Raw genomic sequence first — 20,034 nt, forward strand, 5'->3', positions numbered from 1 at the left:
ATTAAAAGTAACTATTGTCTCTTTTCAATCAATTGTTATATCATGGACCATGGTTCACAGTGCATTGTGTAGTGTGTACCCTGATCCAATACACAGAATTTGATTTTATTAGGTACAAAAATCATGCTCATAATGCACATACACATCAACACAATATAATTAACATGAATTTTGTGCATTATGAACATAAATTTTGTGTATTATGTTAAATGTTTATGTGTCATCAGCTATATAATTCTGTACATTATAAACATGAATATTGTACTCTGTTTATTGAACACTATGGATCCCACGATATAAATTGCCTATATAAATGATTTGATTTTAATATTAGATCCATTAGTAACTTTTACGTATGTTATAATTTTTCAATGCTTAACTTTTTATTTTATCAAAAAAAATCACTTCAAATCTTGCCATATTGAAAATACGATGGAGGGAGTAAAATTTAATTCCAAAACATAATAATATATGTATAGTTTAATTATTTTTCAACTGATAAATTAATACAGTAAATTATACCCTCCTTAGTCCTTAACCAATGTGACCGAGTACGAAGTACGACCATCACGTCCAAAAGACCCAAACATTTCACCCCGTGCGTGCCTGCCTGCCACAATCCATTTTACGATTCACGACACGAATCCGATCTAAAAATGGGTTATTCTCACGGATCGGTTAACCCACGGATCCGTATCTTTGTCTGTGTTTGACCAACCCAACCAGGGCTTGTGTACACAGTTTCCAGAATTCCAAGTCATAGGGCTTGTGCTCTTTACTATCTGACTGAATTTATGAAGGGGTTTTTCAAGCATTTCACTGTAAGTATCCTGATTATTGTATTTTGACGCTTCTATTGCTAAAAAAATTTGAAATTTTGCTGATATGATCACCCATTTTGAAGCTTGGTGGGGTGAGGGGGTTCGCTGTGGGGCGTGGTACAGCACCCAATACCCAAAACCTTAAGATTGAAGGAATTAAAGACATCATAGCGGTTGCTTCAGGCAAAGGTGGTGTTGGCAAGTCCACCACTTCTGGTATTTCTGCATCCTATACACTTTGTTATGTTTCTTGGTTACAAATGATGTATTTTGTACTTCAATTGTTCCCACTTAAGATAATCTGAAGTTTAGTTAGCTAAATTGCAATTGTGCAGATTTTATTGCTAAAATTATACCTGAGTATTTGCGAATTCAGCTTTTGTACGTTAATTATATCTATCTTAGCAATGCTTCCGTGAACATATTGGTTTTGCAGTTAATTTGGCTGTTTCACTTGCCAATAAGTGTCAACTTAGAGTCGGGTTGCTGGATGCTGATATCTATGGGCCTTCAATTCCTATGATGATGAGACTCCATGGAAAGCCTGAAGTGAGTCAAGGTGAGGCTTTAAAAGCTCCCCCACCATTTTTTTTTTTTCTATCAAATTCATTATACCACTTAGTTATATGAGGTGAACTAAGAGTTAGTTCAAGATGAACAGCAAATTTGTATTTATTTAATCAGATATGTTTTAGGGAATTTAATTAAATCTACATTTAAGGCACTTTGAAACAGTGGTGAGATAGTAAGAGAGAGAGTAAGAATTCTTGCTGGTAGCAATGGCATAATAATCAATATTTCAACTAATGGAGGAGTACAAAATTCAGCTACTTTGTTTATTGTTTATGTGTTTCCCTTGCTATCTGTTATGAGCTTTCTCCTTCTGGTGAATTGTTATCATAGTTTGCATATTGTGCTTCTTCGATTCTCATGTTTTCACCCGCAGATAGGAAGATGATTCCAATTGAAAGTTATGGCGTTAAATGTATTTCAATGGGATCTCTTGTGGAGGAAGGTGCAGCAATCGTATGGAGGGGACCTATGGTATGCTTCTGCCCTCTACTTTAAGTAGGTATGATTAATACTTCTAAAGTTTGTGCGAGGTAGATTAGCTGTTGGCTGATGGTGATTGACCTGAATAGGGATAGTCATGAATTTTGATTTCTTAATCCATTCAGACCATTTCCCTTGCAGGTCATGAAAGCTCTTGAGCAGATGACTAGAGGAGTTGATTGGGGAATCCTAGATATTCTTGTGGTGGATATGCCCCCAGGTACTGGAGATGCTCAGATATCTATTTCCCAGAGGCTTCAGTTATCAGGTACTGGCTACTGAGTCTGACAGAATATATTAGAAATGCTGATGTACCTAAAAGATGTTGCAAGTTAGAGGATTAGCATGGGACACGCAGCCTCATTTTTTACACAAAATTTACAAGAGTTATAATAACATTATCCAATTGTCTATGTTCTATAAAGGGTTCTTCTTTCCTTTTGTTGTATAAAGATAATGTTTGCCTCAATAATTATAACAATTCCTACTCCATTGTCTTCTGCATTGAAGCTTTACATCATGTCACCCCTTCAGTTAAAGAATAATACCTTTTGGAATGTGTTAGGCTGCATTATTGATAAGTTTAGCCAGGTTATTTTCACTGCAAGTAATGTTTTCCTCTTTTTGATAGATATTTTATACAATTTCCAACTTTATTTTGAAATAGCTTTAGTCTGTATTTGTGTTGGTTAAAATTAGGCTATAATTGCCAAATTTTATGATAGGTCTACGAGTCTACACCAATATGTTGAGTTTCTTTAATATACTCTGCCGTGTATGTTTTGAAATAATCTAAAGCTGTTTGCTATTCCTGTCAGGAGGATTGATTGTTTCAACTCCTCAGGATGTTGCATTAATGGATGCTCGCAGAGGTGCTAAAATGTTTTCCAAAGTTAATGTTCCGGTATGATCTTTTGGTTAAGCTTGTATATGAGGTGGACGTGTGCCAGAATTTATATGTTTTTTTTGGAGAGGGAAAATTGTTTTAACTTATTCCAAATCTCACATTTACATGATACGCTGACAGATTCTAGGAATCTTGGAAAACATGAGCTACTTTAAATGCCCAAATTGCAATGAACCCTCATATATCTTTGGCAAAGGAGGGGCTCGTAAAACAGCTGACGAAATGGGCATGAAGTTTCTTGGTGAGGTATGCTTGAATTCAATGATGGGACTTAGATACCTTGACTCTCCATATATGTTTCAATTCATACGACCATATACATCAGACTTTTATTCAATCGACCCGTCATAAAATAAAATAGCTTAATTAGGTGTGAGGTGGGAGAAAATTGGTGATATGGCAGGGTTGTAATTTGGTTTCCTCTCCTCTCTGTCTTTATCTGGTTTGCCTGCCTCCCCATAAGTCAGTCTTGTGTGGGTATGCCGACATAAACATGAATTTTAATGCTCTGTAAACATGTGTGGATTACTCTAGTGTTTATAGTCAGTCAACTTACTATAGGATTACTATCTATACTGTTTTAGTAATAATGTCCACTTACTGTACCAGGTACCACTAGAAGTAGGGATCAGAAGTGGTTCTGATGAAGGTCTCCCAATTGTAGTATCAGAACCTGATTGTGTAGTATCCCAAGTGTATGGTGAGATTGCTGAGAAAGTTGTGAAAGGACTTGAAGAATTGGAGCAGGAGCAACATTTCCGACCAGAGATAAGTTTGTGATGTGATAGACACCAAGTGCAGACGTGAGGTTACGTGACTAATAATATTATTATGTCAAATCTCTAATTGGAAGAGGGTATGATGCTTCAAGCACCCGTATCTGATTGAAATGAACTCCCAGCTCTCTTCCCTTCTCAGATGCGAAGAAATGGAGCAATGTCAGCAGAAGTGGGAATATATTTTTGGTTTCCAGAGCGCAGGATTTTGTTTTAATTGACTGACATGACATCTAGAGTGTAGGAGGTTTTGGTTTGGTGCTTTACAGAGAGAAAAAGCATACTCCGTAGATGTTAAGACTTTAAAAAATTTCATTACTATTTGGAGAGCTACAAGTAGTTGAAATTTGAAGAGGAGGAGGGGATTTGATTTACTTGTCGTCTAATAAGCTGCCCAGCCGAAACTGAAATACATTAGCTGAAAGTGAAATAGAAAGCCGAAAAGAATGTTTCTTGCTCTATAAATTATGCATCAAATGAAATGAAGATTCGGTATTTGTAAACGTGGTCAGACCAAAGCTAGCTTGATTTCAACTATATAAATTTCAAATTTAAAAATTCGTACAATAGAAACAACTCCTTAATTAAAATGATAATTTGATTCATCCAAAAAATTAAAAATAAAAAGGTGATTCGAGAGTTTTTACTTGATAATAATAATCCATATATCATTTTTTCTTAAAAATATATATATATGTTTTGCGCCAAGTTTGTTGCGGAAGTTTCCCCATCCCCATATAATATAAGAAGAAGAAGAAGGCATTTTGACGCTCCATATCGATCGTCTGATAGATACCGGCGGCCAAAACTCCGAGGAGAAGTTTTGAGTTTGGTTGGAAAATGGCGGCGAGCAGTGGTGGCGAAGACATCAAGTTCAGCGTGGTGGTGAGCATGTTCCAGTGGATACACAAGAGCAAATCCAAGCCGCTAAAACAGTCCAAGTTCCGAAAGTTTCTGGACACTTTCTGCCGGAAGCCTCATGACTACTTCGCTGCAATGCGGCTCATCCTCCCTGGCCTCGACCGCGATCGCGGCTCCTATGGTCTAAAAGAGCACGTGCTTGCCACCTGCATCATCGACGCCCTCGGCATATCCCGCGACTCCGACGACGCCCACCGCCTCCTCAACTGGCGCAAGGCTGGCCCTAGAGCTGGCCTCAATGCTGGAAATTTCTCCCTTGTAGCCGCTGAGGTACGCTACCATTCCTTTCTTTTTCCAATTACCCGCCCTATCCTTTATCCTTTAAGTTTATATAAGGATGATAAATAAATTCGATTGATTTTTGGCTTTTATATGAGCTGCTGATGATGATGATGATGATTTTTCTTTCATTGATTATACCCGTTATCCAAGTTCAGGCATGCTACTCAACTCTTATTTGCCATGTGAGACAGACCATATACACAATATTACAAGTGGCCCGACTGATGTTCATGTTGTTCGCTTTTTGTTTTGGACCAACATATCCTCCTACCTATTCTAACTCTTCTCTCCATTTTTCACTTCTCTTTTCTGATTCTCTTTTTGCCTTTTCTTATTCTGTTGACTCCAAAAATCTGCAACTCCCACTTGTTTCACATATAAAATACTGCACTGCTTTTTTACTAAGTTTCGCAAGTCTTCTACATTTTTTAAATTGCTTTGCTCTTGTATTTAGTCTTTAGAAATTTCTGCTCCATAATCTCTTCCCGCAATTTTGTAAAATTCTCTTTCCAGTGAAGAATTTGTATAGCACTTTCTCCAGGGAACAATGAAAATTTTAATTCCTGTTTCTTCCCCACCGTTTGTTTACTTCAAAGTTTTTGCAAGATTTTCTCTGTCATTCTTTTGGAGCGAGTATGGAAAGGATGATCATGAGTTCGCGCACAAACTGAATCCTCTTTTTCAAAACATCTGTTTTTTAATTTTATAATTTCTTTCATTAATAATACTTGTTCTCAATTCATGAATAGGTCCTACAGCGCAGGCAGGGAGTGTCTTCTGGTGGGCTAACAATAAAAGAATTAAACGATTTGCTTGATGCCTTAGCTTCAAGTGTGAACAGGTAAGTCAGTGTAATTGCATGGCCTTTTATCCTATGTATGGTGTAAACTTAGAGACTCTTTGAATGATAATAAATGGCTTGTATACACACACTACTTGAAAATTGTGTGTTCTTGCACACATCATAAGATCCTTGCATAACTATTTCATTGATGTGCTTGTGTAATTTCTGAAAAAAATGTTTGCTTTTGCCATAATCTGCAGCATTTTTCTATTTTTGTTTTCAACTAAAATTTAAACATTACAGTCTTTTTTGTAACATTCTCTTATTTTCTGAAAACATTTCCAGAACTTTTTTTTTTTTTTTTCTTTGGAGGGGGGTGGGGGAAAGGTTATTATTTTTATTGTTTTCAAATTAGCAGTTATTCTCATTTTACTCATCATTTACCTAATGCTATACTCCAACCACCAATTCCCTCTTACCCCACCTCTTATGACTTATTCCACACACACCTTCCCAGTGTAACTGACCCCTACATTGATTCTGACCACATCCGCCTCAATTTTGATCCTACATAACATTGATTAACTACCTTACCTGACCTGGTGTACCTTGGCTGCCTACCCCATCCTTCTCATTTAACCACACAACCTATTGTTGATCCACTTCAATATCTCCTTGACATCAGCTAACAGCCACACTTACCACCCTGCACCGTCAACTTACTTTAGATCCATTGAACCTCAACCTCCGGTTCTCCACCCTACCTTTCATCCTATCCCATCTTCACCAATCCAACCACCACTTGTGAACAAAGCATCATACTAAAAATAAGGAAAATGACACTTTTAGTTTCTTAGTTGTAACCATGGTGTAAATTTAGTCTCTCAATTATTCATAGTGTATATGTAATCCCTAAGTTTTTGGCAAAGTGGAAGACTTGGCCTTGCATTAGGGTTTCATTAAAAACCCTAGGGACCAAATTTGCCATTTTACTAAGAACTTAAGGATTAAATCTATACCATGGTCCCAATTGAGGAACTAAAAGTGCAATTTTCTCACAAAATTTTTTATGTTGTTATTATTATTATTACTATTATTACTATTATTTGACCAAAAACAAAAATGTTAGGAAAATGCCCCTTTATTTGTTGTACTCCACCTTGTTTCTGATCTTAAACAGTAAACTCATAGAAAAAGTAGAAGTTTATTCCTTAAAGTTTGTGTTCTTTTATTATATTGACACAAGTAGTGCTGTAGCGATATGAATTAACAAAAAGATCTGTCTGAGTTTCTGGACTATCTGTATATACTTTATCTCCAAACATAATAATCTGGCAGAGTGATGGCACAAATTTATATTTGTTGTGTCCTCTAAAACTCTGTTTGAGGCATTCAGATATGGATGCTTCACATATTTCCTTTTGTTTTTTATGCCTTTTCATGTTGGCTGCTACATTATGTATGAAGGCGTAAAAGACTTCGGGGAGTTATTTAGTATACCATCTGGCCAATTCATGCTTCACAGGTTAATATAGCTACACCTTTGCAACAGATCTGAGAAGACTACTGTTCTTTCTGACCTCATTAGGAGAACAAATGCTCAGGAAATGAAGTGGATTGTTATGATAATTCTCAAAGGTTTGCTGATTCTGATAACAATTCAACGACTTAATAATTGTGTTTAGAACTCGTATCGTATATTATTGTTCATCTATTAACTTTTCCCAATTTTTTTCTCCAGATCTTAAGTTGGGAATTAGTGAAAAAAGCATCTTTCATGAATTCCATCCAGATGCAGAAGACTTGTTCAACGTTACTTGCGACTTAAAACTTGTCTGTGAAAAGTTAAGAGATAGAAATCAACGGCATAAGCGCCAGGTTGGTTTAGGATTTAGGATTCAATTATTATGCAATCTTTACTAATATATGCTATACTATTGGTTCAACCACCATGGCACCATGTCATCTTATATTATGTGCCATGGCATGCCAAATTGCCAATCTGTGTTTTTAAATATAAACAATCTGTGCAAATTATAGTTTCTTTATTGTAAATTCTGATATATTACTCTTTTCTTTTGTTGAAGTAACGGTATATCGGATATAGTTTAAAATGTAGGATAAACTCATCAATTGATGTGGGCATACAAGTGAATTTAATGTGCATTTTACCCTTCTAAACTCCATCAAAATGGACTACGTAATAGAATAATTTTGATCATGGTATTGCAGAACTATTTGTTTATATTTAAGCTAATGTTATCATTTCAACTATATGATTGTTCAGTTGTATAATTAGGTGACCAATGATTGGTAGATAAGCTCAACTACCTCACCATCACTCAACTAGGTATTGCTTTTGTATAAGTTGGAGTACAATTGATTACATTTGTAACAACTTGGGCATGATCAATATTGTATGCTTCAACTTAAGGGGAAATGTTGAACATGTGAGGGAGTACCAAGTGGGTTGCTACAGTAATTCAAGGGACATTTACTTGTATAATTGTGTGTATAAGTAGATTAGATCTACACGCCTCAGTTGGATTATGAAAAATACAATACATTATAGTATTATACTCTATTTTCTATCCCAAATAGCATTTGGTGGACTTATAACTTATAACGATGGTGATCTATATAAACTAGTCAATCTTTGTTTTCACCACCTTTTTGTTCTTGCCTTTAATGTGTATTTTACAACCAAATAATTAATGGCCATAGGCTAACAGTATATTCCACCTTTGCAGGATATTGAAGTTGGAAAAGCGGTGCGCCCTCAACTAGCTCTTAGGGTCAGCAATGCAGCTGCTGCATGGAAGAAGGTCCTTTTAATTAGCTTTTTTTTTTTCCTAGCCTTCCCCATATAATTTTTCTAGTTCTCTTTGTTTAGTGTGTTTTTTTTTCTGTGGTTATCTAAGTAAGTATCATCTGCTGCATGGAAGAAGGTCCTTTTAATTAGCTTTTTTTTTTTTTTTTTTTCCTAGCCTTTCCCATATAATTTTTCTAGTTCTCTTTGTTTAGTTTTTTTTTTCTGTGGTTATCTAAGTATCATCTGCTAAACACCTTTGCCCTACAAATGAGCAGCTCCATGGAAAGGAAGTAGTTGTTGAGTGCAAATTTGATGGGGATCGCATCCAGATTCATAAAAACAAAGCAGAGATGCACTTCTTCTCTAGGTGAACTTCCATTGCATTACATATCTTACTATAATTTTTATTTTTTAATCCATCTCTCTTGTTCTGTAGAAGTACCAATTTATCTTTGATGATGCTTCTGCAAATTTTGGTAGAAACTGCATCCATGTAAAGTTTTTTGATCTTAGTTAATGAACACATTGTTTATTTCTGGTACTATTATGCAGAAACTTTTTTGATCATCAAGAGTATGCACATGCAATGTCAGATATCATTGCACAGAATATTCTTGTGGAGAAGTAAGTAATTGGATATTCTGATGTCAAAACCTCTGTGCTCTCTGCCTTCTTTCTAGCTTTTCTGAATCATATTATGATCTAATTGGTATTCCCTCTGTCTTGTTTAATATATCTCATTTCACTTCTTGAGGGACAACCCAACTTAACTCTTACTAACTGTTTAAGATATATTTCTTTAAAATTTTTAGGCTTTGTTTCCTCAGTCAAGTAGTATTTATCACGCTGTTTTCTAATATCTAATTTTATTTCCAATGGTGAATTTATTAGTGACTGTTAGCTGTTATACATATATATTTGGTATGCATGTAGCATGATTTTAGGCTTAGGTAAACTTAAGTCGATATTTAGTCAAATTGGCCAGGAAAATAGTTAACACAAGACATAAATTGGGACAGAGTTATCATCTTTGGTTTGTTATTTTACATCAATTAATTACCATTGAAATGACAATTAGGTTGCTTTTTTTCCTACCTTTGCAACATGGATAAGGACACACATACTGTGTTAGACATTGACACAGATACTAGGACATGCTATCCCCAAAAAGTTTGATGTTATTACCTTTGTTCATATTCTTTGTATCAGATGTATACTTGATGGTGAAATGTTAGTCTGGGACACATCTGCAAATCGTTTTGCAGAGTTCGGTTCAAATCAAGAAATAGGTACATTATCTTTTGCATTTCATTTGTTCTGATAACATTCTTCTGTATTCTTGCTTTCTTTATTAAATTTCTACCTATGCAACAGCAAAGGCTGCAAGGGAAGGACTTGATAGTGACAGGCAGGTTTGTCTTGTAACTATTAATGCATGCTGTATCAGTCTGTAGAAAGTTTTCCAATGCATCTGATTTTTTGTTCTGATTGTGCAGTTATGCTGTATCCTTTTCTATGTTATGTGTTGGCAAGGTTGGTCAAATCAGTCAGCTTTTTCTGCTGGTAGGTTGATGAAAATTTCTTGGTTAGACAGTGTGCTTGTATTTTTGTACTCAACTGCATAGCTGGTCTTTTTGGTGGGTGTTTTCCTTACTAAAAGATGTGAGTAGATGTTGCCTTTGATGTTCTTTATGTTGGAGATACCAGTGTTATTCACCAAAGTTTGAAAGAACGACATGAGCTTCTACGTAAGGTTGTGAAGCCTATTAAAGGTAGCTTGGAGATTTTGGTTCCTAATGGTGGCCTTAATGCTCATCGTGCTCCTGGTAAGCAATTGACTTTGAAGCCAATAGTCTGAAGTTAAAGTCTTATTATTCATTTCACTAGAACTCAAAGATGAACTTATGGAGTATCGTATATTGTACTTGAAGGATGGATGGTGTTTCTAAAAGAAAGATGACAATGATTATTTACATGCATGTATGTTAATATAAAAAAGTAAAAATTATGAATATGCACATAATGTTACTTTTTATATGCTTGCGCACACACACATATGTGTGTGTGTGTGTGTGTGTATATATATATATATATAAATGAATTGAATTTATATTTTCCATTACAAAGAAAACCTGTAAATACTCCTAGAGTATCATGAAATTTGTTGAAATTGAGGGATTGAAAGGCCTGGCGGGTGGAGAATAACAACCACCCGCCAGTTAGGCGGAAGCAAAATATGTGAGAAACCAAAGAAAAAGAGAATAGAAAGAATATATTATAATGAAAGATTACAATAGATTCTCTCTGTGTACTCTATACTTCTATGTATATTAAACTATATACGGATCCTATATTTATAGGAACACAAGGACTAGACCAACCCTAATAGGAATAGGAAACTAAGACCACTCCTACTAGGAATGAGACAAAGGTTTCCTAATATTCAACACAATTAACAAATTAAGTGGAACATGTACGTTAATTGTTAAGCAATAAAAAACGCACCGTCTCACTATGTTTGTCTCCTTTTCTATTTTGTGATGTCCCCGTGAATTTTTTCTTCTTTTAAGCTCACCATTTTAGTATATACATTTTCCTATTTAGCCCTCTATCATGTAGAAGTGACAAAATGACAAATGCACTAGTGCCCCACTTTTCCTCTCAAAGAGTCAAAGGATAAGGGTACGTCACTGATTATCCTTCAAAAACCCTTATTTCCCTAAAATTTCACATAAAAAATGATGACATAAAATTTTTGGAAGGAAGGAGTAGTAAAAGTTGTTTGGATTTGGTATATGAATTAACCAATATCTGAGTGGAGACTTGTCAAACCAAACCATACTTGCTTTTCAAATGGTTTGATTTCCTTAATAGCACCTGTATTTGGTGGATGTCCATAAATATCCAAATTGACCTAGGACTAGTATACAGATTGCATATATGGTATAATAGAAGCCATTATTGAAGATTTCTCGTTGTTATGTACAGATCAAGGATCAATTATTTTAACAACTGATGATTTTAAATATTTATTAGGGATACAAACATTTATGGTATAATAAATATGATCTTTTAATTTCATAGAGGTTAAAATGAAGGCTTTGCCAATGTAATACATTTTTTTTTTTTTTTTTTTCAGTTTCTAAAGAGTTTTTGAGGCTCTATACTGGTAAAATTGCTGCTATTATTTTTCATTGGATAATGCGGTTAAGCTTTGATGTGCCTTAGTATAATAGTTTAATTGATTGATCATGTTTATGAATTAAGATCTCACTTTTGATAGGTTTTGGTTATTGAGAGATTTTTTCTATTGTCGTAAAGTTATACTGTTGAGGTTGCATATGAGTCTTTTTGGTCATTATTCCTTAATCAAAGGTGGGTGCTTATTCTGCGACTTTTGTATGATCAAACAGGAGAGCTATGCTGGTCAGTCGTTGGTCATGGTGTAGATGATGTTGAGAAGTTTTTTAAAGCAACTGTTGAAAACAGGTCTGTTATTCTTTTCCTTAACTTTGATCATGTTTAATGAGTATATTCTTATTGGGTCTCAATATAATGTGTAATGTTGCATTTCAGAAGAGCTTCTGAACATTTGAAGGTCAAAATTCTAGATGTATATTCATTTTTCATTTTTAATCTGATTTGAAGGTGGTGCAAGGCCTGATACAGCTAATATAGTGTGCTTTGTGACTATTAATATGGATTTACATTGTTTAAAATGATCAAGTATTGTGTGAAAAGTCAAAATCTTGTTTGACTTTGATGAAAGACTGTTTTTTCCAATGCATAGAGATGAAGGAATTGTTCTAAAAGACCTTAATTCAAAATGGGAGCCTAGTGACCGGAGTGGAAAGTGGCTAAAGTTGAAACCTGAGTATATTCGGGCTGGCTCTGATTTGGATGTTCTTATCATTGGTGTGAGCTGTATCCACTTTGATCTTTTCTATCAAATCAGTTATTCATAATGCAAGGGTTATATTTAAAATTTTAAATGTACTGTTGGCAGGAGGTTATTATGGATCTGGACGTCATGGTGGGAAGGTATTTGTTCTACCTTCCCTTTGTATTATATCCTATTCATTTTCATTGAAGTTTTCTATGTACTGCTAGGTGGCACAATTTTTGGTGGGTATTTCGGAGCGTCCATCTCCTGGCACATATCCAAGAAGGTAATTGTTTTCATGTATCTTCTGCCATTGAATAGAGTAGTTTTATGCTCCACTTTAATAAAATTGTTTACTGTTGCTGTAACTGGTTTTAGGTCACCATTTACTCCACTTTCATGTATCAGTGGCTAAAGTTGAAACCTGAGCTTTATACTCCACTTTCATGTATCATTGGTTCTGATTTGCAAAGCTTACCATTTCCACCACATGTCCTCTTTGAGTCTGGTGGTATGCGTTGGCCTTGGACTAGGATTGGACATTGAGATAAATGAAATAAAATTAGGAACTATATTTTGTGCATGTTATAGAAAATTTATTCAAAATGTGTTTTGCAAATACTTAAGGTGGTTTGAGGTACTGATGAGGAATAAACTAAGCATTTTATAATAAGGGATGATGTAGATCAAATAAGCCCAATTTGGTTAAAATTCTTTTATTGACAGGATGGATTTTTATTGGTCTATGTTAAGAGTCCCACATTGAAAAAATAAGGGAAAACATATGGGTTTATAAGACCATGTGTTAGACTGGCTAATTGATTGGATCATTGGTCGGTTGAGACCGAATGCCTAATGTGCTCGCCGAACCTACACACTAAGGTGAGTTGACTGAATGCCTAATGTGCTCGCCTCGCCTAAGTGCAGAATACAACCCAACAGGGTTATCTAGGCGACGCCTAGGCGTCCGGTCGGTGAAGACCGAACGCCTAATATGCTCGCCTCGCCTAAGTGTAGAATACAACCCAAAACTCCACAAAACATACATGGGCAGAACCTACACACTAAGGCGAGTTGACCGGTGTAATTTTCAGCCGGAGAGGTCGCCGGAATCTGCCTCACGCGCCGGCGCGTGGTGTCGGAGCAGCGGCACAGCGGCGGCGCGTGGTGGCTCTGATGGCGGCGCGGTTCAAGCTCCGGCGTCGTCCTCCTGTTCCGAGCAAAACCTACTCCCTCACTCTGGCATGTTATCAATATATACTAGACTTCTCACCACCTTAGGAAAAACTATTCATCTTCTCAAGACAGCTTTAAGTAAATAGGGTTGTGAAAAGGCTGCCCAAGACAAGATATTTTCAATATACAATAAATACTAGACTTTTCACTATTCTAGGAAAAACTATTCATCTACTTGAAGTAAATATGCCAGCAAAAAGGCTGCCCAAGACAAGATATTTTCAATATATATATACTTTTTATTTATTTAATACTCATCGCCTAGTCATCGCCTAGGCGGTCGCCTAGTCGACTAGTCGACTAGGCAGTCGGTTGCATCTCGCCTAGAAAGTCCGCCTTGATAACCTTGCAACCCAAAACTCCACAAAACATACATGGGCAGAACCTACACACTAAGGTGAGTTGACCGAACACCTAATGTGCTCGCCTTGCCCAAGTGCATAATACAACCCAAAACTCCACAAAACATAAATGGGCAGAACCTACACACTAAGGCGAGTTGACCGGTGTAATTTCCAGCCTGAGAAGTCGCCAGAATCTGCCTCGCGCTGGCGTGTCGAGTCGGAGCAGCGGTGCGTGGAGGCTCCGATGGCGGCGTAGTTCGAGCTCTGGCGTTGTCCTTCTGTTGCCAGCCTGAGAAGTCGCCAGAATCTGCCTCACGCGCCGGTGCGTGGAGGCTCCGATGGCGGCGCAGTTCAAGCTCCGGCGTCGTCCTTTTGTTGCGAGGATATATATACAACCATATATATATATATAGGCATAAAGAAAAGCTTTTGAAAGGGCAAAATAAATGCTGAAAGTCCGCCTTGATAAGCTTGGATTGGATTCAATCTTTTAGTGTGGTTTGACCAATGTGCATTATAGCCCAATTGAGTGACCTTGGCCCAATCTTAGATTGTAACAGTCTAAGAATTAATTATTGGGCAAAGGGGGTGATTCCTTTTTGTGGTCAAGTTCACTAGGTGGATTTGTATCAAGGGGAGACAAGAATAATGCTCTCTTTAGCAGATTTCTTGGATAGACTGAAACTTGTATAGATTTTTTCTCATGGTAATGCTGTATAGTGGCATGATTCTGATGTTTTATGTGTTAAAGTGTAATTTCTTTGATTTTATCACTTTTGCAGATTCATTTCTTTCTGCAGAGTGGGCACGGGACTCTCTGATGAAGAGCTTGATGCTGTTGTGACTAGATTAAAACCATATTTCAGGTCATGCTTTATCAATGTCACTCCAACTTTTAGATACAGAGTGCTGTTGCTTCCACAGTTTTCCCATAAAAATTGTTTCCAAGTGGATCTGTGGTTTTGCACCAAATTTAATTTCCATTTTCGAAACCATGTTGATTGATGAGCTTCACTAGTTTTATTTTCTTATACAGAGTACCTATTATTACAAGTTATTCCTAGTGTGGTGACAATAAACTCATACCTGGTTCTTGGTTTACATTGATAGCATTAAAATTGAGAATTTAATAGTTTGTTTTTATTTTCTTGTTTGCACCTTGTGTCTTTATTTTCCATAAGGCTTCTGCAACTATTTTTTACAGGAAATATGAATACCCAAAGCAGACACCACCTAGCTTCTATCAAGTAACAAACAGTTCAAAAGAAAGACCAGATGTCTGGGTGGAGAGCCCAGAAAAGTACATCACTAGCTCTTCTAGAATATCCGACGTTTGCTCTACTGTTAAATGAAAATATTACTTATTTGGTTTCTTTCAACTACTTGCAGATCAATAATTGTTTCTATCACCAGTGATATTCGAACAATAAGATCTGAGGTATGTTTTTTTAGGATACTTCACCTTCTTTCACTTTTCAGGTTGCATTTCAGTTGTTACTTGCGTTCAATGTCTGATTTACTTCAGGCATATTGTGAACATAGTTCCTTATCTCTTCTCTTAGTTGGCTGAGACAGAAGCATGCAGTATTTGTATTTGCCAATCTCATCCGGTAAAAGCTAATGGGATGTTTGCTCAATCATACTGTTTCATTTATTAAAAACATAATCTTGCAGGTGTTTGCTGCACCATACAGCTTGAGATTTCCACGTATTGACCGGGTTAGATATGACAAGCCTTGGCATGAGTGTCTTGATGTGCAAAGTTAGTATCATATTTCATGTTTCTTGTTCTAATAGTTTGTTTCCTGTGATTCTTCTGCCTTTCCCTAGAGAATAAAGTTTGCTGTAGATTTTCTACTTGGTGCTTGTTTGGCCCGGCTTCTGTTTTTGTAGTAGATATAAGCCGCACAAAGAGCTTGGCTAAACTAGCGCTTAGTAGTTAATAATGTGCATTTGTTTCATTGTTTGCTGAACTCCATTTTCGAGATGAACTATCCTTCTGTCACAGCTTTTGTTGAATTGGTACATTCAAGCAATGGTACCACTCAAAGAGGGGCATACTCCGGAAGGGTGAAGGATCATGAACCAAAGCATATCAAGTCTAAGAGCCGTGAGAGGAAGAATGCATTAGTTGTTCCTTCTCATTTCATACAGACAGATGTCTCTCATATTAAGGGTGAAACATCAATATTTTCAAACATGGTATTTTGTATCCAAAGACTACCATTCCAGGTGTACAATTCAATTTTCTTAATAAAAACTAAACTTAAATCAGGTACTGACTAGTGTGAAATTTTATTCTCATAAATTTCTGGTGGGATTAATTGACCAACCAGGTTTTTTAATTTCTTCTCTTTTTATTAAGATGTGATCTCAACAATATTGTTGGGGTCAATTGGTGAGAATACCCCTCACACGTGTCCCCTGTTTTTATATAAATGTCCCTCACTGTTATAATTATCTTACATTTGAGTTACTCAAATATGGGTATGCATTGTTTAGTATAGCATTTCTCTGCTGTTCTTAGTTTATTCTCTCTCACCTAACTGGTGGCTGAAGAACACCCATCAGATCATATTACTTTGTAGGTTGCTAAGTGAGAGCTAATAATTGCAGGACATTGCGATGAGACGATTATGTGCTTGTACATTTTTGTTAAATATCTACAGTTTACGAAACCAAAAATAAATAGTGTATATTTGAACCCACTACACTGAATTTCTTGCTTCACCATTGTGTTCAACTCCTAATTTTTGCGTGCAGTTTGTCATTTCCATCTCCTTCCTGTTTGTTCTCAAGTGAATTTGTAGAACAATTTCACATGCTATGAAGTGTCTTTTTTCAGAAAAGGTAGTAAATGTAGATTGATGTGCTGATTGTTATTTCAGTTCTGATCTTAATTATGAAACTTGAATTATCAGTTTATCCTTGACATATATAGACTTTGCTAATGTGCCTTCATCACATACTCTGGATTCCTTGCACAAAATGGTTGTTGAACATGGGGGCACTTTCTCAATGAATTTGAATAATTCAGTCACTCATTGCATTGCAGCTGAAAGTAGAGGTCAGACTCTCTCACAATCTCCCTCATCTAAGTGCATTTCAGTGATTCCTATTGAGAGATTGATGGAAAGAAGTTTCCTTGCAGGGATCAAGTTTCAGGCTGCAAAGCTTCGGGGAGATGTTGTTAATTGCTCTTGGCTCTTTGACTGTTGTTCACAAAAAAGGCTCCTTCCTCTACATCCAAAGTTAGTTTGCTTTGCTTTATCAATGTTTTTCTCCCCATGCCCCATGCCGCCTTCTCTCTTCCCAGGGTGTCTTGTGTGTGTGTGTGTGTGCGTGTGTTTTTTTTTTTTTTTTTTTCCTTTGGTTCTAGCCTGTCCTCTTTCTTTTTTTATTTTTTTATTTTTTTTATTTTTTTATTATTATTTTAAATAAATAAATATTGTGCTCCCATACATAGTTTAACATTCTTTAACTTCCATTTTACTTTTGCCTGAAGGTACTTCCTTTTCCTTTCTGACGCAACAAAGAAAAAGTTACAAGAAGAAGTTGATGAGTTCTCTGATTCTTACTACAGTAACCTCAATATTGATGATTTTAAACAGGTAGCCTTGAGTAACAGCTAATTCAGTTAGGTTTTCTAAAGAGGAGAAATAAATGAAGCATAAATGTCTAGTAGCATTAAGTGGAAATGTTCCAAGTTACACTTGGACTCTTCATTGGTTTTTGATCATCAAAGTACTTCTATTTCAAGCTTGGATACTGATTCCTCTGGTATTTTCTGATCTCTTCCATCTTCCTTTCTTCTGACAGCTCTTGAGCAGCATATGTCGATCTGAAAAGTCTAAAACTGTTGAATACTATAAGAAGAAATATTGTCCAAAGGATAAATGGTGTTGTTTTCATTATTGCAGCATTCACTTTTTCCTTCATATGCACTCTTCGTAAGGAGCACTCTCTTTTTTTGAATCAGCTTGTTTGGATTAGGTTTCTCTTGATAGAGATGTGATATTTCTTTTATATGTTTTAGAAAAAGTTTGGATCAGAAGGTTTTATTGGAGCTTGCAATGAGGAGATTGAAGCTTGAAGTTTCCATGGGAGGTGGCAAAGTTTCCGATGATCTTTTCCATGCTACCCATCTGGTTATCATTTCCCTTCCAGAATTCTGTGTGGACTTTGACACATTGTTGAGGAGGTGAGCAACAAATATGAATTAAATGTACTGATGTAATAATTCAATCTGTCTTATACTAATGTAATCATCTTCATGTGCTGCTTACTAAGGACACACATGAAGTATATCTATCATGATTCTGTTTTGGACTTCTAAGGTTTGCCTTTGTCTGCTTTGTGCATTTAATATTTGCTGGATGAAAATTTTCATATATCTAAAATAGAGAGTTCACAAGCATTCTGAGTAAAATGGGTAACCTTTCCTTTATGTTAATAAATAATGAGTTGGATAGTCCTCAACACTAAGAAGAAATCTATATGCATTAAGCACCTAATAGAATAATAGGAGAGAGAAGAAACATGACTAGATAGATTGCATGATAACTTGGTTAACTTCATTTGATAGTTTGCATATATTATAGGCTATGAAATACATAATTGAGTCACAGGCCATTCTACAAACTGCGATAGGTGTGAGAGTAGGACTCTTCAAGAAACGCTTTAGTAAGATATGTTCATAATTATGCAATTTTTTCAGCTTTTCTGTATCAGAGGGGCGTGTTATGTGCAGTAACAAACTGCATGTAGTGGGGTCACAATGGTTAGAAGATTGTTTTGAGAAAAACCAGAAGTTGCCTGAGGGTAGTTATAGTCTGAAGCCCAAGAATTTTGAAGCATCTGCCATTAAAGAGAGGTAATTGTAGTTAAAATGTTATCATTCATTACTTTTTACTTGATATTTGGCTTCTGTGATGAACCAGAATGCTAAAAAATGGGTCATTGTTCCTACTTCCTATACCAAAATTTTCATTTTGCTTTTCAAATACAATTTTTTTTTTTTTCCTTCTGTAAGCTTGGTGATCATGTATGTGAAGAGTTAAGTCATAGTGTTGCAGTCTTTAGGTTTATTTACGCACCTTGCCTCGTCTTTCTTTATTTACCAATACATGATTTATTGTGTTATCTCCTAATACATTGCTTGAAATTTATGCAATTTTTCCTGTTGCTATCTGCATATATAGTTTGTTGGAATTAGCATTGTCTTCTTGTCTCTCCTGTAGTGAAAGTGAGTCCATGGTTGAAGACCATATGGGCAAGCATGTTATACCATCTTCCACAGCTAAAAATGTGGGAACGGAAAAAGAAGTGGCTTTGGAGGAGTCGACTGTGAACATGTTGCCTAAGAGGGATGGCAAAAGAAAACGGAGAGCTAGTGGTAGAAGCACAACTAGAGGTAGAGGGAAAGCAAGCATCATCAAACAGCCACGAAGAACAAAGTTTGGAAGCAAACCAGCTAGGATAGATGAGAATGAATCAAGTGAAAGTGATGGTTCACGGGGAATTAGGCAAAATAAATTTGGGGGGAGTGATAATGAAGAAAACTTTGAATTCAAGAGATGGAATGGTGAAAATATAAGCAATCATGATCCAGAAATCCCAGTGGAATATGTAATTGAAGATTCAAAGCCGCTGACGGAAGGCAAAGAAATTGTTGAAGAGTGTATAGACAAGAATGGTGTTGGAGGAGAATGGAATGCTAGCAAAACCTTATCTCAAAACCCTCTCGATCCAGTCCAATCAATTTTATTGAATATGATACCAAGCCTTGAGAAGACATCCAGCAGCACCAGCACCAGCATGGATATGGGTCTTGAGCAAGAAAAGCCGCCACCACCTTTAGATCTCACACCAAATCCAATAAAGAAGAAGAAAGTGAGCTACAAGGATGCAGTAGCTGCATTGCTCAAGGATTAGTGAATGTCAGTGCTCTGACTTGTTGACCTCATGTCTTATTATGCTTTTAACAAATGCCATGGATATAATTTCCTTCCTGTTGTAACTATATGTTAATGTATATATACACACATTAGCCATGATATTACTAGTTTGGACTGTTGAGAGTAGTGTTGAAATTTGTATTCTCTTTATTATTATTATTTTTAATTTTTTATTTTTTTTTTTTGATATGTAGGTTCTTTTGTTGGCTGGCAATGATAATAGTGTTGTGGGTTGTGATAGGTTGGAGTTAATAAAAG

At 36.1% G+C, this 20,034-nt stretch overlaps 2 protein-coding genes across 5 annotated transcripts; both read left to right on the forward strand.

The window, feature by feature from the left end:
* Positions 1 to 574: 574 nt before the first annotated feature.
* On the forward strand, positions 575 to 19,693 carry LOC109191696 (iron-sulfur protein NUBPL). Of its 3 annotated transcripts, XR_002055970.1 has the most exons (9): positions 578 to 821; positions 905 to 1,037; positions 1,258 to 1,380; positions 1,768 to 1,865; positions 2,016 to 2,142; positions 2,693 to 2,778; positions 2,902 to 3,027; positions 3,391 to 3,729; positions 19,613 to 19,693. XR_002055970.1 is itself a non-coding variant. In XM_019342337.1 (8 exons), exons 1-8 carry the CDS (start codon positions 795 to 797, stop codon positions 3,559 to 3,561), a joined length of 864 nt encoding a protein of 287 aa, XP_019197882.1. In that variant the 5' UTR covers positions 575 to 794; the 3' UTR covers positions 3,562 to 4,060. The 3 variants fall into 3 exon arrangements, 2 of the variants coding, with proteins under 2 accessions (XP_019197882.1, XP_019197880.1); XM_019342337.1 differs by lacking the exon at positions 19,613 to 19,693 and having other exon boundaries at positions 575 to 821; positions 905 to 1,010; positions 3,391 to 4,060; XM_019342335.1 differs by lacking the exon at positions 19,613 to 19,693 and having other exon boundaries at positions 3,391 to 4,060.
* LOC109191691 (DNA ligase 4) lies at positions 4,355 to 19,917 on the forward strand. Of its 2 annotated transcripts, XM_019342328.1 has the most exons (27): positions 4,355 to 4,748; positions 5,510 to 5,601; positions 7,097 to 7,182; positions 7,286 to 7,422; positions 8,295 to 8,369; positions 8,632 to 8,723; positions 8,909 to 8,980; positions 9,566 to 9,645; positions 9,731 to 9,768; positions 9,853 to 9,859; positions 10,027 to 10,182; positions 11,770 to 11,845; positions 12,147 to 12,271; positions 12,363 to 12,397; positions 12,467 to 12,525; positions 14,602 to 14,685; positions 15,024 to 15,119; positions 15,209 to 15,257; positions 15,494 to 15,581; positions 15,828 to 16,028; positions 16,761 to 16,886; positions 16,971 to 17,070; positions 17,325 to 17,430; positions 17,639 to 17,769; positions 17,856 to 18,020; positions 18,537 to 18,692; positions 19,060 to 19,917. In XM_019342328.1, exons 1-27 carry the CDS (start codon positions 4,398 to 4,400, stop codon positions 19,751 to 19,753), a joined length of 3,477 nt encoding a protein of 1,158 aa, XP_019197873.1. In that variant the 5' UTR covers positions 4,355 to 4,397; the 3' UTR covers positions 19,754 to 19,917. The 2 variants fall into 2 exon arrangements, with proteins under 2 accessions (XP_019197873.1, XP_019197874.1); XM_019342329.1 differs by lacking the exons at positions 12,147 to 12,271; positions 12,363 to 12,397; positions 12,467 to 12,525.
* Positions 19,918 to 20,034: the final 117 nt, after the last annotated feature.

The sequence above is a fragment of the Ipomoea nil genome, unplaced genomic scaffold, assembly GCF_001879475.1.
Source record: "Ipomoea nil cultivar Tokyo-kokei standard unplaced genomic scaffold, Asagao_1.1 scaffold1719, whole genome shotgun sequence".
Classification (NCBI taxonomy): domain Eukaryota; kingdom Viridiplantae; phylum Streptophyta; class Magnoliopsida; order Solanales; family Convolvulaceae; genus Ipomoea; species Ipomoea nil.